This window comes from Vipera berus (assembly GCF_964194415.1).
Source record: "Vipera berus genome assembly, chromosome: 3".
Taxonomy (NCBI): Eukaryota; Metazoa; Chordata; class Lepidosauria; order Squamata; family Viperidae; genus Vipera; species Vipera berus.
The window spans coordinates 204,194,744-204,209,273 of record NC_138204.1 but is presented as its reverse complement, the minus strand read 5'-3'; the positions used below and the strand labels follow the sequence as shown (position 1 = coordinate 204,209,273).

Here is a 14,530-nt window from a genome sequence, read left to right as displayed (position 1 = left end):
AGCATCCACATCACAGTCATTGCTGGCATTCTTGACTACTTTGAAAATACGATTCTTGTCCCTACTGGCAGTAGCACCTGGAAGACACCTGACCTCTTTTGAAACCTCTGTATCCTTTCCTAAATTTACAACCCTTATAATTGAATCACCAATTAGAAGGTGGCTTCTCTTTATGGGTACCTTTCTCCTTTTGCATGACTGGTGTGTAATACCTGATTCCCACTTCTCCCTGTCAAAAAGAAGTTTTTCATCTTGGACCTTAGTCCCCTGTTTATTTGAGTTATCATCACAGCTACCTTGACCTGTTTCCTTAATGTCCCTATTAAGGTCAGCAAGGGCACTGTATCTGTTATGCAGGGACACAGCGAAAGCTTTTGTGTTTATGGTTCACAGCTCTCACCCTGCCAGATCCCACGGCTGTCCACATTGCCCTTCTCCTGCAGGATCTTTGCGGTAGAGGGAGCTGATAGCGCGGAGGCTGAATAGAGTAGAAGGGCTGAACTGGACACCTAATTTCTGCTTGAAGAGCAGAGATTACAGACCCTAGATAAATAATCTGTCCTTGTAGACTAGTGATTTGTGTACAGATAGGACAGTTTCCCAGTTTGAAAAGGGTACTGCAAAAGACAGCTGCAAAACATGTGTTGCACTGAGCTAAGCCAGACATGCTGAGATGAAAGGAATCTCAGATGCACTTGCCCTGAATGTACCACCGCTGTTTTTGACTTTTAGTTATATGATGAAGCAATGAAGGTCCAATCAGCAAGGGCTCATCTACTTTGTTCCTCCACCCACCTCCTTCTTAACTCACAGTATTGTAGATTTTCCCAGCAGCCTCTGGCAGTTTAAAAGCAATGACGGTCCAATTAGCAAGGGCTTAACTATTTTGCTCCTGTTACAGGTAGTCCTTAACTTTAACTAAAATTTAGCGCATAATTACAGTCGCAGGTCATGGTAGGTGTTAAGTGGGTCAACATGTGACCATACTTGATTTTATGAGCTTTTTTTTGCAATAGTCATTATATATCTCTCTCCAGTTGTCAAGCTATTGTGGCAGTCATTATGCAAATCCATTTTTTGCAATGGGTGCTTTTTGCCAAAAAAACATCATAAATCATAGTCATTTGACTTCAGGATGCTGCAAACAGCCATAAATGTGGGCTAGTTGCTGAATGCCCAAAATATAATCATGTGACTGCAAGGGGGGGCAAGGTCGTAAGTTGAAGACTGCTTGTACCTTACTGGTTTTAACAGGCCAACCTGAAATGCAAAGAAGCATGTGAGGCAGACACGAAGGAATAATTTTTGAATGTTTCATTCTAAATTGAATTCTTCTCACCTGTGATTTTCTCATAAATCTTTATATTCCTCAATCTACGCCTTGCACACATCTTGACATCCACACTCAGTGCCCTAACAATGATTCCATTGGACGTTATGTACCCCACAGCCTAATTCAAAATATGGTTTATATTTCTATTATTTTACTAAGCCAATAATGGTAAACGTTTTGGGCTCACCATGTCAAAAATTCAGAAAATGCTTAATCTGACTTTCTTGGCACGTCTCATACAAACGCACAAGGAAAACAGAACAACTCTATCTTCTCCCCTTCTAGGCTGCTCTGAACAGCGGTAATCAGCGACAGTACCAAGCCTGGGCCCGAAGTAGAGTCCGAGGCCTCAACCAGCTCTAGTACCATGGCTGCCATTCAAAATGGATCGCCCAAGGCTTATGTTCTTGAAGTGGCTTCAGAGAATGCTCTTTTGCGGTCTCTGCAGCGTCCAAAAACTGCACAAAAGTCCATTCAAGTGCAATTTTCAGAGGGTCTGAAAGCTCCTTGAGCACATAGGCCTCTCACAGGACTTCCGCACAGTCCAGAAGCTGCACAAGACCGTGCCCCATTCTCACATGGCCACCTAAAAATCATGCTCAAATTGGATGTGCTTTCAGAATTGTTATTGTTGGCTGCTGGTGCATGCCGGCGTGTCACCCAAAACACTGGCATGTCACCTTTGACATGTGTGTCATACATTCACCATCACTGTAATAAGCTATCTGAAAAGAATTGCAACTTGTTTTAAACTGACAATAGTATCCTAGAACACTGGAATAACCAGAACTGCTGGAGAATCTCACCTTTGTATCACCAGTTTCTTTATCTTTGTATACAATTCCAGTTACACATTCATCTTTTTCAAGCAATTGTATGACTGTCCCCTCAATAAATTTTGCACTGAAAAAAAAACACATTGAAAGAATACATACACGGTATACATTTTATTGAGTTGTAACTAAAATGGGCATCTCTGTTTCACTTGCTAGGTTAGGAACAGGGAAATCTGTGAACCACAAAAATCCATTCATTCTCTCTCTGTACCCCTCTTTTTCTACACATTTGATTTTCATTTTCATACGAAGTACTTTATAATTAATAAAACATGCAATTATATTCAATCTTAGACAAAAACAGCTGTTATAAGGAAAACAGGACTTCTGAAGGAAAAAAATAAAGGAAAAGGATGTTAAAATGGTCAACAGTGAAAGAAAATAGTTTTAAGAAAATCTGGGGACAGGGAATATGTGCTGTCAGGTTGGTATGTTCTAGGAATCACCTAAATCAGAGGGGGGCAATTAATTTTCCCATGGGGCCAATAAGAAATTGGAACAGCTGTTGCCTCCAGCCCGCCCCCATTGCTGATGCCCCGCCCCTCATGCTGCATCAATTCCCGCTCCAATACTGCCCTGGTGCTCCACCTCCACAACCGCTACCCCTGCAGGCCATACGGACTGCCCACAGGCCAGATGTGGCCTGCGGGCCATAAAATGCCCAGGTCTGATCTAAATAGACCTTTTTCAAGATGATGTGTCCCCATTCAGGTCCTCCTACAGTGCACAAAACATACCATTCTTCTAGACCGCGTTTCTAAATTTTGGCAATTTTAAGATGTGTGGTCTTCAGTTCCCAGAATTCCTTATCCAGATGGCTGGGAAATTTGGGAACTGAAATCTGTACCTCTTAAAATTTATTTATTTAATTTAATTTGTATACCGCCCTTCTCCCGAAGGACTAAAATGGCCAACTTTGAGAAATACTGTCCTAGTCTGACAACCTATGTCAGCCCCTATCCTCTAAAGATTTTTCTATAAATCACTTTTTCTTTCTACCATATTTAACAAGGTTACCTTTCTAGATATTAGGACTGCTACTTGCAGGGAGAACTAAGTGTCTGAAACAGTTACATAACACCTGTTGAAACATGTTAAATTAAATCTTTCCCAGGAATGCACTGCAGGTGTGAGGGCAACCACATGAACCCAGGGAAAGACACAGCTGCTTTAAGGTGCTTCTGACAGATGCAGTGCACAAATCCAACTGTACTCTGAATCCTATGTCTCTCTTCAAATCCTGTCCATTTTCTGGACTGACAGTTTACTTACAGGAAACAAGATATAAGGGTTTATTTTACTTTCAATTTAGAGAAATTATTCTTTGTTATCAGGTTAGCAAATTAGGCTTCAACAGAAATAACCTGTTTTGTAACACGAGTCACTCAAACAGCGAAACAAAGTTTATGAAATAACTTCTAGGAGTTTAATTGATAGAACGTATACAAACCAATCCAACTGATGTTTAAAGTGCTTGTTCTGGTTAACCCCAAACCATGTAGAGTTGATTCACAAATGCAATGAATAAAAGAAAAGCACATTTAAAATGAAAAATAGATGGATGCATCTTCAGAAGGCAAACTGTGCACGTGGCCTTATGCTTACTTGGGTTCTGACATGGCTACCCTTCGGAGACCCATGATGAAACGTCCATGATTAAATGTTTTTCCGTTCTGTACTTGCCCAGCTGTTGTGCAAGGGTAAGGAATCTCAACCTCTGCCTTGCTTTCAAGATTATGAATGATGTAGCCATTTATTGTATGAGCATCTATACCTTCCACAGCATCTACAAAACAAATGAATAGAGATAGGAAGAAGATTTAGGAGGAGGAACTAGCTATCTTAAAAACACACATCTGCAGTGACTGGTGGTATGGATAGCCCAGGGGCAGAAAACTGTGACAACTTTACAAACTGTGGACTCCCTAAATTGCTGAGCCCAGCAGGGCTAGCTCAGCAATTCTGGGAGTTGAAGTCCACAGATTATTAAATGGCCATAGTTGCCCACCCTAGGATATAAAACCAGGATCCAATATACAGCAGCCTCTCAGCCAGTATGAATGGAGACAAGGACTGAGTTTGAATCCAATTTGGATTCTGGTCTGAATGAAGTTGAAGGTCAAATGCTTTTTTTTCCACATAGGCTTTAATTTTTTCCACTTCTAGTGAGAAAAAAGCATCGTTCTTTTAAAGGGGAAATAGGGAATTTCCAGGGAACTAGAAAAAAGTTACTGTTCCCAAGTTTGGGTTTGCCATGTCCATAACAGCTCTGGCAAACAGCAGGAATCATCTCCAGGAATAGCCCAGGGAAAAAGAATGGGAAACTTTGTTTCAGCGTGTTGTGGTGGTGGTTGTTCTGATGCTAAGTCATGTCCGACTCTTTGCAGCCCCGTGGAACATAGCACACCAAGCCCCCTTGTCCTCCACTGTCTCTTGGAGTCTGCCCAAATTCATGTTCATTGCATCCATGACACTCTCTAACCATCTCTTCCTCTGCTGTCCCCTTCTTCTTTTGCCTTCCCTCTTTCCCAACATCGGGGTCTTCTCCAAGGAGTCCCCATGTGACGGCCAAAGTATTTGAGTTTCAGTCTCTGTCCTTGCAAAGGACGGTCAGGGTTGATTTCGTTTAGGATTGACTGGTTTGATCTCCTTGCAGTTTCCTTCAGCCTTCAGCATTTAGGTTACTATATACTTAACAACTTATTTTAGCCAAACGCTGTGCTGTATTTTAATTACTCTTCTCTGTATTTGTTTATGTCCAGTTTACCTAGAAGCTCAGCAAATGTATATAATTTAGACTTCTATGCATATACAGATAGTCCTCAACTTACAACCATAATTGAGCCTGGAATTATAGTCATAACCCACGCTGGTCATCACATAGCCACACTCAATTTTATTACCTTGTTTTGTGGTCAAATGTTAAGCAAATGAAGCGGCCATTCAGTGAACAACATGGCCATTAAGCAAACCTACTGTTTGCAATGGGAGTGGTTTTTTTTGCTGGTAATGAGAAGTAAATGTCAGGTTTGGGTTTAAAAAAAAAGTCATAATTTGCAGTCACACGACTGCAGGACATTGCAAATGGTCATAAATGTGGATTGTAACTTCGAATGGTCACTAAGCAACCGATTGTAAGTCGAGGATTACCTGTACCTGGTTGAGTATGGGGGTACTTCCTTTGCTGATCCTTATTGTCTCTCTACTGCCTCTATTTCAAGTCACTGCACTTAACTTTCCTTCAGGGTAATAGGTGGAAAAGTCAAATTTGAGGTTCTTCTTGGGACAGTTTTGGAAAATGCCTCTAACACTTGCACAGCTAAAGGTCACTTAAACTATGTCAGTGGTGCCCTGGGAATAAGACAATATCATGGGGAAACAGCATAGAAAAGATGTCAGGGAAGGTTTATCTAAATATTTATAGGTAAATGTTCCCGAATGAGGCAGGAAAAACATGAATAAAACTCTATTCACTCTGTTCAGGTACAAAAATCGCACATTTTTCTTATCTGCATTAAGGGCAATATCCGACAAGCAATGTCAATCACAACTTCAACCATGTTTCTTCTCTTCTAGCTAAAAAAACTTTCCTCTGTCAAGCAGATTTCTCTATCTTGGTTTTTCATCTTATGATTTTTTTTCCTTTTTTCAATGTTAATTCTGAGCCATGAATTTAAGGCAAGCAAGCTAGGCTGTACAATTGTTTTTGGTTCACAGGAGAAAGAACACAGAGTAGAAGTTTTATTGGTATTATTTGTTTTCTGGCTTTTATAATACAGGTAGTCCTTGACGTACAAGAGTTCGTTTAGTGATTGCAAAGTGTGGCAACACACTGAAAAAGTGACTTATGACCATTTTTCACACTTATGACCGCTGCAGCATTCCCGTGGTCATGTGATCAAAATTCAGACATTTGGCAACTGACTCCTATTTTATGACAGTTGCAGTGTGCCAGGGTCATGTAGTCAACTTTTGCAACCTTCTGACAAGCAAAATCAAGAGGGAAGCCAAATTCACTTAACAACTATGTTACTTAACAAGTGCAGGGCAAGAAAAGTTGTAAAATGGGGCAAAACTCACTTAATAAAGGTCTCAGCAACAGACATTTTGGGCTTAATTGTGGTCATTAAGTTGAGGACTACCTGTAATTAGAAGAATACAAGGCAGATAGAAAAGCTGACAATCAGGCTGTCGAGTTGAGTTTCAAAAACTTGCAGTTAAAGCATTATTCCCACATGTAATAATGCCGCTTGGGGTGTGTGTGAAAGCCCTAACAAGCAGGCATATACATAGAATGAAGGCTACTGCTAAGCTTGTAAGCCGCCCTGAGTCTTCGGAGAAGGGCGGGATATAAATGGAATTAAAATAAAAAAAAAATAAAAAAAAAATCTGTGAATGAAAGAAGTGTTTTTTAGCAAAGGTAATGTACCTTGAAGGCCCAGATCTTTTAGAGTGTTATAACCTCCTGGCTGTAAGAATTCTCCAACAATCCTATCAGGTTCCTTCAGATCTCGCTCAAGGATCGTCACTTTCCTTCCATCCCGGGCCAGCACCGCTGCCAGAGCAGAGCCAAGGACACCAGCTCCCACAATGATCACTTCTGGATCAGAAGTGGCTGTTGAAGCTGAATCCGTTTCTGTTCTATTGTCAGGTGAAGGAATGACACCTCTTATATCCTAAGTCAGAAAGAAGACAAATTAAAGGCGCTTAGGCTGGTACAATTGCCATACAATATGGAGCAGATTTAGCGACACTCAGTAGGAGCGCAGTGGCTCATATGGTTAGGACGCTGGGCTGGCGATCGGCAGGGCTGGCGTCTGAGACTTGGTTGCTGTCGTGGGACGGGGTGACATCATGCTCCAGCTTCTGCCAACCCAGCAGTTTGAAAGTGAGTGACTATGAGTAGACAGATGGATACCACTTTGCCGAAACAACTTAACGACCACATGAAAGGAACCCCCAACTGGGCATCCCCCAGGCAACCATTCAATCCTTTCACAATCCAGAAGTGCTTTGGTGCTTCCAGGACAACTGTAGTAGTAGTCAGTTTAAAGCAATCTAAATTCTATGTCACATTTAGCAACTGTATTTGAGGGGTATTTTGGACACAACACATTTGGATAACCACTGTATCTACCCCACAACCTAAGGACTTATGCACCTGCATCAGATAAAAAGAGGCAAGTATCTAAATCAGGGTTCCCCAAACCCCGGTCCATGGACTGGTACCGGGCCGCAGCATGCCAGCAACCGGTCCGCACAAACAAGCAAAGCCCCATCCACAAGATACAGGCAGCACACAAAACCATGCCCCCTCCAGTCTATGGAAAAACCTCTCTCCACAGAACCAGTCCCTGGTGACCCAAGAGTTGGGGACCTCTGATCTAAATGCAGCATTTGCAGGACCACATCACTGCACATGTAAGGCCATTCTGGCATTTGAGTGCCAAGAAATAGGATGAAATATGAGAAATCCAGAAGTTCCTGATTTTGAACACTCACAATTCAAGGGTCAGGAATTAAGATTTTTCAGAACACCGGTACAACAGCATAGTCTGGTCTCTTCAAGTTTAGAATATCTGCCATCAGATTAGTAGATTGCTTCAGATAATTCCAAATACTGTTTTGTCAGACATTTCTATTTCAAAGTCTAGGTAAACTGGTTACATCAGAATTCTAACATATTACTGGGTGTATCTTGCAAATATTTCTTCCTATGAGACTCTATTTCCTCAAACCAATGCAGTTACATAAATAGTACTTGGGCTATTCCCATGCAAATAAGCAATGTTGGGCAGACTGAAGAAAAGGAATAAGCAACAGTAAGTGCGGGATAGTGTTGTGATTCAGCGTCAGCCTGTGGTTTCGGCAGCTGAGTCAGACAATTCTGAAGAGGAGGAGGAGGTTTGGAGAGCCTTTGGTGTCAGAGGAAGGTTCTGATGCACCGCAAGACTCTCAGCCAGGCCCCTCCCGTCTTGTTCCTCCTCAGACCCAGCTGTGTGAGCCTGAAAGACTGGAAGAAGACAATCCACAGCTGGCTCTGTTCAGGGACGCTAGGAGCAGGAGGCAATCCAGCAGAACTGAGCAAAGGAAAGCAATGAGGCAACTCGGGAGAAGGCAATGAGAAGCCACGCCTTCAGACTGCTGTTTAAAAGGGGAATGTGTGGGAGGTGCTGGTTGCTGAAGGCAACAGTTTGAAGAGCTTCTGATAAAGCCTTGGTCTGTATTTGTTTAAATTTCGTTTGAACTTTTTCGTTTAGCTTTTGCAAATAAATTTCGTTGGATTAGTTCCAGCCTATTGTTTATAAAAAGGGGTTGTCCCTGACATTCCAACAGGGCCGGTGGTAGGCTGGAACAGAACAAGGAATAAGCAACAGTAAGTCAAAGGAAGTAAAGGCTTAAGATAATAAAAGGACCTCCAGCTAAAACTGGTTTACATTGCCATTCACTAAGCCTCTACTTTTTATCTTGCAAACCACCTTTGCTTCCATCAAAGCCATAAGCAACATTGTACACTGCCTCCTGTTTTTTTTTCCTAAACTTCACTTCTCTAACGGATCTTTGTTTTGTTCTATTGTTTATAATTTGTGTATAGCTTGCAATGACTCACTGTTTTTGCTGTCAAGCACAATTATCTGCCATTAATTTTCAAATCTGTACTTCTTATCTATCACCGGCTCTATCTCAAATGGGCTATAAATCATTCAGCTTCTCAGTCAACAACATGGCATTATTTACATAGCAAAATTCATGTATCTTCATGTTCCCAACCAGGACAGTTCTAACATCATAAGGTTTTCTTAAACTTAACTGATAAATATATTAAATGCCCAAGGGACCATCATACATCCTTGTTTTTTGTTTTTTGCCTGCTCAGGATCAAACCATTTGCTAAGCGTTTCCTTCATTTTCAAGCACACTTTACTTCCATCATATAAACACTCAGCAATCAAATTCAAGCCTCTTTGCTTTATCCCACATTTTCTAAATCAGTATTTCTTAAACATTTCACTCTCAGGACCTTCCCACTTTTAAACATTATGGAACAGTCACTGAACGAATGGTTGTAGGTCAAGATCTACTTGTATAACTTTTTACTAAGATAGAGCAAACTAGATCACCAGGTTTAAACATACCAATGCACCATTCCCTGCTAATGGTAAGAGCACAGCACCAATCAATTTGACACATCTGGTTAATGTATCACATATGCAAGCAAAGTCATTTACTCCCAAGTATTGACACTGTTCCATCTAGCCAGTACCTTTCACCAAACACAACTTAGAAAGCGAACATTTATTTATTTTTTGCCCATTCACCAATTAGAACTACGTACAGTGTACTGGCACACTCAAAATACAAGTGGCTGCAACAAGGACAGCCAGTGGTAGAATAGATACATTGCATGTAAAAATACAACTTTTTTCATAAATTCAAAAGCAATGAAGAATGGCTTCCTGCCATACTGTATTTAGTTTTCAGCACTTCAGATAAAAAGTTATTTTGCTAGAGTGCACTAATTACAAATTTACTGACTGAATTTACTTTAAAATGCGCTTGTTACAGATGGACTTACAAGGGTGCTGAAACATGACAGGTTTTGTTGCTCTTAATGCAGTAACTGTTACACCCATATAATGTGTGTGGAGAGAGTTTCCTCCTTTAAATTTCTGGGAGTCTACCTCTGTGAAGATCTGACCTGGAAAGTTAACACAACTCAGGTGGCTAGAAAGGCCCAACAGAGGCTTCACTTTCTTAGGATCTTGCGGAAGAACAGGGTAGAACAACAGCTAATGACTCTTTTTTACCGGTCTACTATAGACAGCATCCTCTCGTATGGTATTGTGGTTTGGTATGCTGGTCTGACAGCCGCGGATAGGAAAATATTACAGAGGGTAGTGAGCACAGCACAAGACATCATGGACTGTCCCCTGACACCACTGGATGACCTCGCCAGGGCTCGCTGCCTTGGAAGAGTGAGGAAGATTCTCAGGGATGACTCACACCCTGGACGGTATCTCTTTACTACCATCCGGTAGGAGATATAGGAATATAGCCAGCCGTACCAACAGGCTGAAAAATAGCTTTTATCCGTGGGCTGTTAGGCTTTTAAATGGGACATAATCTTATGCAGAATTGACTTGGGAGGCCGGTGTGTGGTGTAGTTGGTTCACATAGTGTGGTGGGATGGAGGGTTTGTTGTCACTGTGTGTTGGGGGGAGAGAGCACGGGGGGGGGGGAGGCTCAGCTAATCTCAATGTACACATGTTGTATTTTGACAATAAAGGTTTATTATTTATTATTATTATTAATAGACAAGAACAGCCAGTTGACTATTCATCATGGTTGACAGCCCTGACTAGCTATGCTCCTGTGGGCCTTTAAAGGGGTATTTTTTTTTCTCCTCTGCTATCCAAGACTTCTTCACTTAGAGCTGTTGGATGTGAGGGCGATCTGGCTGCGACATCTGTCACCCCCTTGATCGCCAGGGTTGATTCGGCTGATCTGGCTGGCTAGGCGGGTGTCCTCTTCCTCCCTCACCCCTCCATGTGCGTCCCTCCCGAAGCTGCGCGCTCGGTGGAAGAGGACAACCATCCCAGATAGAAGGAGTGTACTGATTCTTCGGTCAAGGGTATACTTAAGAGCTGTTGTGAAAGTACAAGTAGTTCTCAATTTACAATCGGATGGTAACTGGTAGGCAAGTTAAGTCCTGGCCAATTTTACAACTCTTGCACAATTGTTAAGCAAATCACTGCAGCTGTTAAGTGAATTGAGCATTTGTGAATCTGGTTTTCTCCCCATTAACTTTGTCAGATGAGAAGGTCGCAAATAGGAATCATATGACACCACACACACACACACACCGACACTGAAATAGTCGTAAATACATGCCGGTTGCCAAGTGTCCAAACTTTGATCATGTGACCATGGGGCTGCTGCATCAGTTATATAGGTGTAACTATGAACCATCACTAAATGAGTGATTATAAATCAAGGACTACCTGCACATGGGACTTTCTTTCTCTAGCACTAACCAATTGAGCTAGCTTGCAATTCCTATCATCCATAATTAAATTTCAGTGTACACTGAAAATTAGAAGCCAAGAGACTGAGGAAAGGTTACATTAAAGTAAATAATGTGGGAATCACATGTCCCTTCCATCCTTCAGATATGTTGGGACAACTTCTAGAGCAGGGCTTTTCAACCAGTGGTACGGGTTCCACCTGTGGTACATTAGCACCTGGCAGGTGGTATGCGACCATCCTAGAAAAGTGGTAGCGGGGGAGGGGAGTGGCAGCAACGCACAAGCCTGAGCGAGAGACGGCTGGAGCTGCAGGTCTGTCAGGGCTCAGCGGAAGCACCAGGATCAGCGCCAGGCTCCAGCTGGAGCTCAGCGCTGATCCTGGTGCTTCTGCTGAGCCCAGAAGAAGTGCCGATCAGCTGGAATGTTGCAGCATCTCCAGGGTCTTGTGATTTACATTCAGATGCTTGGCAACTGATTCATATTTATGACTGTCACAGTGTCCCAGGGTCATGTGAAGTGACCAAAACCTGCTGCAACCACCCAGCAGATGGGGGGGAATAAAACAAACACCCCCCACCTCACCCCCGCTGCCAATCCTCAACAGAAATGCTCACAACAATGAAAACCTCGAACAGGAGGAAGAGTGCCGCCGGGCAAGCAGACAGGTGTCTTGCTCAGCTGTGGCTTGGGGACACTTTTTTCAGTGCTATTGTAACTTCGAACAGTCACTAAGCGAACTGTTGTAAGTCGAGGACTACCTGTACTTCACTTTTTTCCTTTTGGGGGGGGTCATCAAGTTTTTGACACCTTGCTAGGCGACTGGTGGTACTCGGATGCTGCCATATCCTAAAAGTAGTACAATGGGTGAAAAGGTTGAAAAGCCCTGTTCTAGAGTTCCCAGAAACATTTTTCCCCCTAGAATTGTCATCCTAGTTGATCCGGAGAAAATCACATTGGGAAAAACCTTGGCTAGATTTAGTTTCAAATACTGGCTGTGTTCACACACAGACATACATGGTTTATGTAACCATAATTTAATGAATTGATACAATGCATGATATTGAATGATAATTTAAAACACACTAAGGCAGTGGCCCCCAACCTATTGGACACCAGGGACTGGTTCCGTGGAGAGGTGTTTGCGCTGAATGGAGCAGGTGTGGTTTCATGGGTTGGGGACCCTTGCACCAAGGTAAAATTCAACCAAGGGGACTTACTTGCAAGTGAATTTAAATAGGTAAGCTAGTAGCAGCTTTGGGTACATAACTGAAATTTCAAAAGAATGTACCTGTTACTCTATAACTGTAGCCCTCATCCTAGCAAGCTGAAATAATTGGCTGGAATCTGAAATGCTAATCATATAGCTGAGACACATTCTATAAATTCAACATAAAGTTTCAAGTTTATAAGATTTATATAAGTGAATACTTCTATAGTAGTAAAGGTAAAGGTAAAGGTTCCCCCGCACATGCGTGCTAGTCGTTTCCGACTCTAGGGGCCGGTGCTCATCTCCGTTTCAAAGCCGAAGAGCCAGCGCTTGTCCAAGGACATCTCCGTGGTCATGTGGCCGGCATGACTAGACGCCAGAGGCGCACGGAACGCTGTTACCTTCCCACCGTGGTGGTCCCTATTTTTCTACTTGCATTTTGACGTGCTTTCGAACTGCTAGGTTGGCAGAAGCTGGGACGAGTAACAGGCGCTCACTCTGTTACGCGGCACTCGGGATTCGACCCGCCAAACTGCCGACCATCTGATCGACAAGCTCAGCGTCCTAACCCACTGAGCCACCGCGTCCCTTACTCTATAGTAGTAAAATCATCTAAAATCTGTTCTTCAATTTGAATTTTGCAATAAAATTCATGAGAAGCCTTCTCGAACACAAATTTGTAAGACTATTCTCTTTTAAACTGTTCAAATAAAACAACATACCCTTTTAGTCTTTGGCTGCAGTTTCTCCGTAGAATCAGCATGGGATTTAGTCCAGAAAAAGCCAACAAATGGCAAGGCAGCAAGAAAACTGGAAAACATTCCACAATGAGATTGCTGCTTATTCTGCGGTTGGGGTCCCCACGATCGGTACCAATAAGAGAGCATCAAGCCAAGACAAAAAAACACCAGCGTAGAAATGAGCACCTCCTTGTTGGCATAACTTAGCAAATCTCCACATTTTTTGTAGACGTAGATAAAGGAAGCAATGCCCAGAAAAGTCCACATTTTGAGTGCTCTGCTTTTATATGTCCAAAGATGTAGAAAATTGTTTAAAGATTTTATAAAGATAAAAAAGGCATGTATAAGAAAGCTTACACAGAGTCAAAGCAATCTGGAAACTTCAAGGCGTTTGTAGGAGAGCTGTATTTCCCAAAGAACCGCTTTGTGACACAAAGCTTGTCCTACTCCACTTGGGATTGCTAGCCACAATCTAACCAATATATGTAACAATGTGTGTAAATATGTACTGTATAAAACTACAATATGCCCTTCAGGGCACAGGTTTCCAACATTTGTTTTAGCAGAGGCTATGAAGAATACTGTCAAATACAGTTTTTCATGCTTGCTTTAAGAATAAAGAAGGTTCTTGTACCGTTTCAGAAATCAAAGGATAGTTTGAGCAAACACAGCTTTCAAGGATCACTAGTTTGGCTTAATAAGAACACTGTAGGCGTTTATTGCACAGCATAAATATAAGCTGGAAACTTCTCCTGCCACGTTTTCTCAAAATGCCTTCGCCTATGTCCATAAACTTCAGTAATGTAAAGTACCACACATTTGATTCAAAATTCCTTTTTGGTCAGAAAAAAACCTAATATCTAAGTGCAGATACTCTGTCAAAATAATGGACGCACCTTTATGTATAAATTTTCGGGCGCTTGATCCTTCGTTCACCAAGAGTGGCAGCTAAAATAACCTGCCTGTCCCTGTGGGTGTTTTAAGAAAGTCAAACATCCAGTCAAGCCAGCCTGAGAAAAGTGTTGCAGTCCATCATGACGGGGTTGTTGTTTTTTCTCCCTTCCTTCTTTCTAAATGCTTCACAAGATCCTGAAACAAAAACAGAGATTCGATTTAAACAAACAAACAAACAAACAAACAAAAGAACAGCTGTCATTCAAACCGGGTGAGGCCAGCCCTCTAGCCCAGATGGAAAGCCTCAGTTTATATTCCATCAGTCTCCCCCCCCCTCCCGGGGCTGGTCCCATCCAGGTTCCTGACCACGAGGGCTGGGGATGATGGAAAGGTAGTCCAAAGCTGAAGGGGGGGAGTGTGTGTGTGGGGGGGGGTGTGGATGAGCAAGCCCGGCATTTATAGGAATGGATGGGAAGCAAAGTGCAGGTTCGCAT

General features: G+C 42.3%; 1 protein-coding gene across 3 annotated transcripts in view; it reads right to left on the bottom strand.

The window, feature by feature from the left end:
- Positions 1-14,530, bottom strand: part of SQLE (squalene epoxidase) — a 28,943-nt gene that overhangs the window by 13,602 nt on the left and 811 nt on the right. For all 3 annotated transcript variants that reach the window (XM_081324710.1, XM_081324709.1, XM_081324711.1), the window contains exons 2-5: positions 13,125-14,231; positions 6,599-6,845; positions 3,775-3,955; positions 2,140-2,236 (exon numbers count right to left, since the gene is read on the bottom strand). In XM_081324710.1, coding sequence (XP_081180836.1) covers positions 2,140-2,236; positions 3,775-3,955; positions 6,599-6,845; positions 13,125-13,409 — 810 coding nt within the window. In that variant the 5' untranslated portion in view covers positions 13,410-14,231. The remainder of the gene's footprint in view (positions 1-2,139; positions 2,237-3,774; positions 3,956-6,598; positions 6,846-13,124; positions 14,232-14,530) is intronic.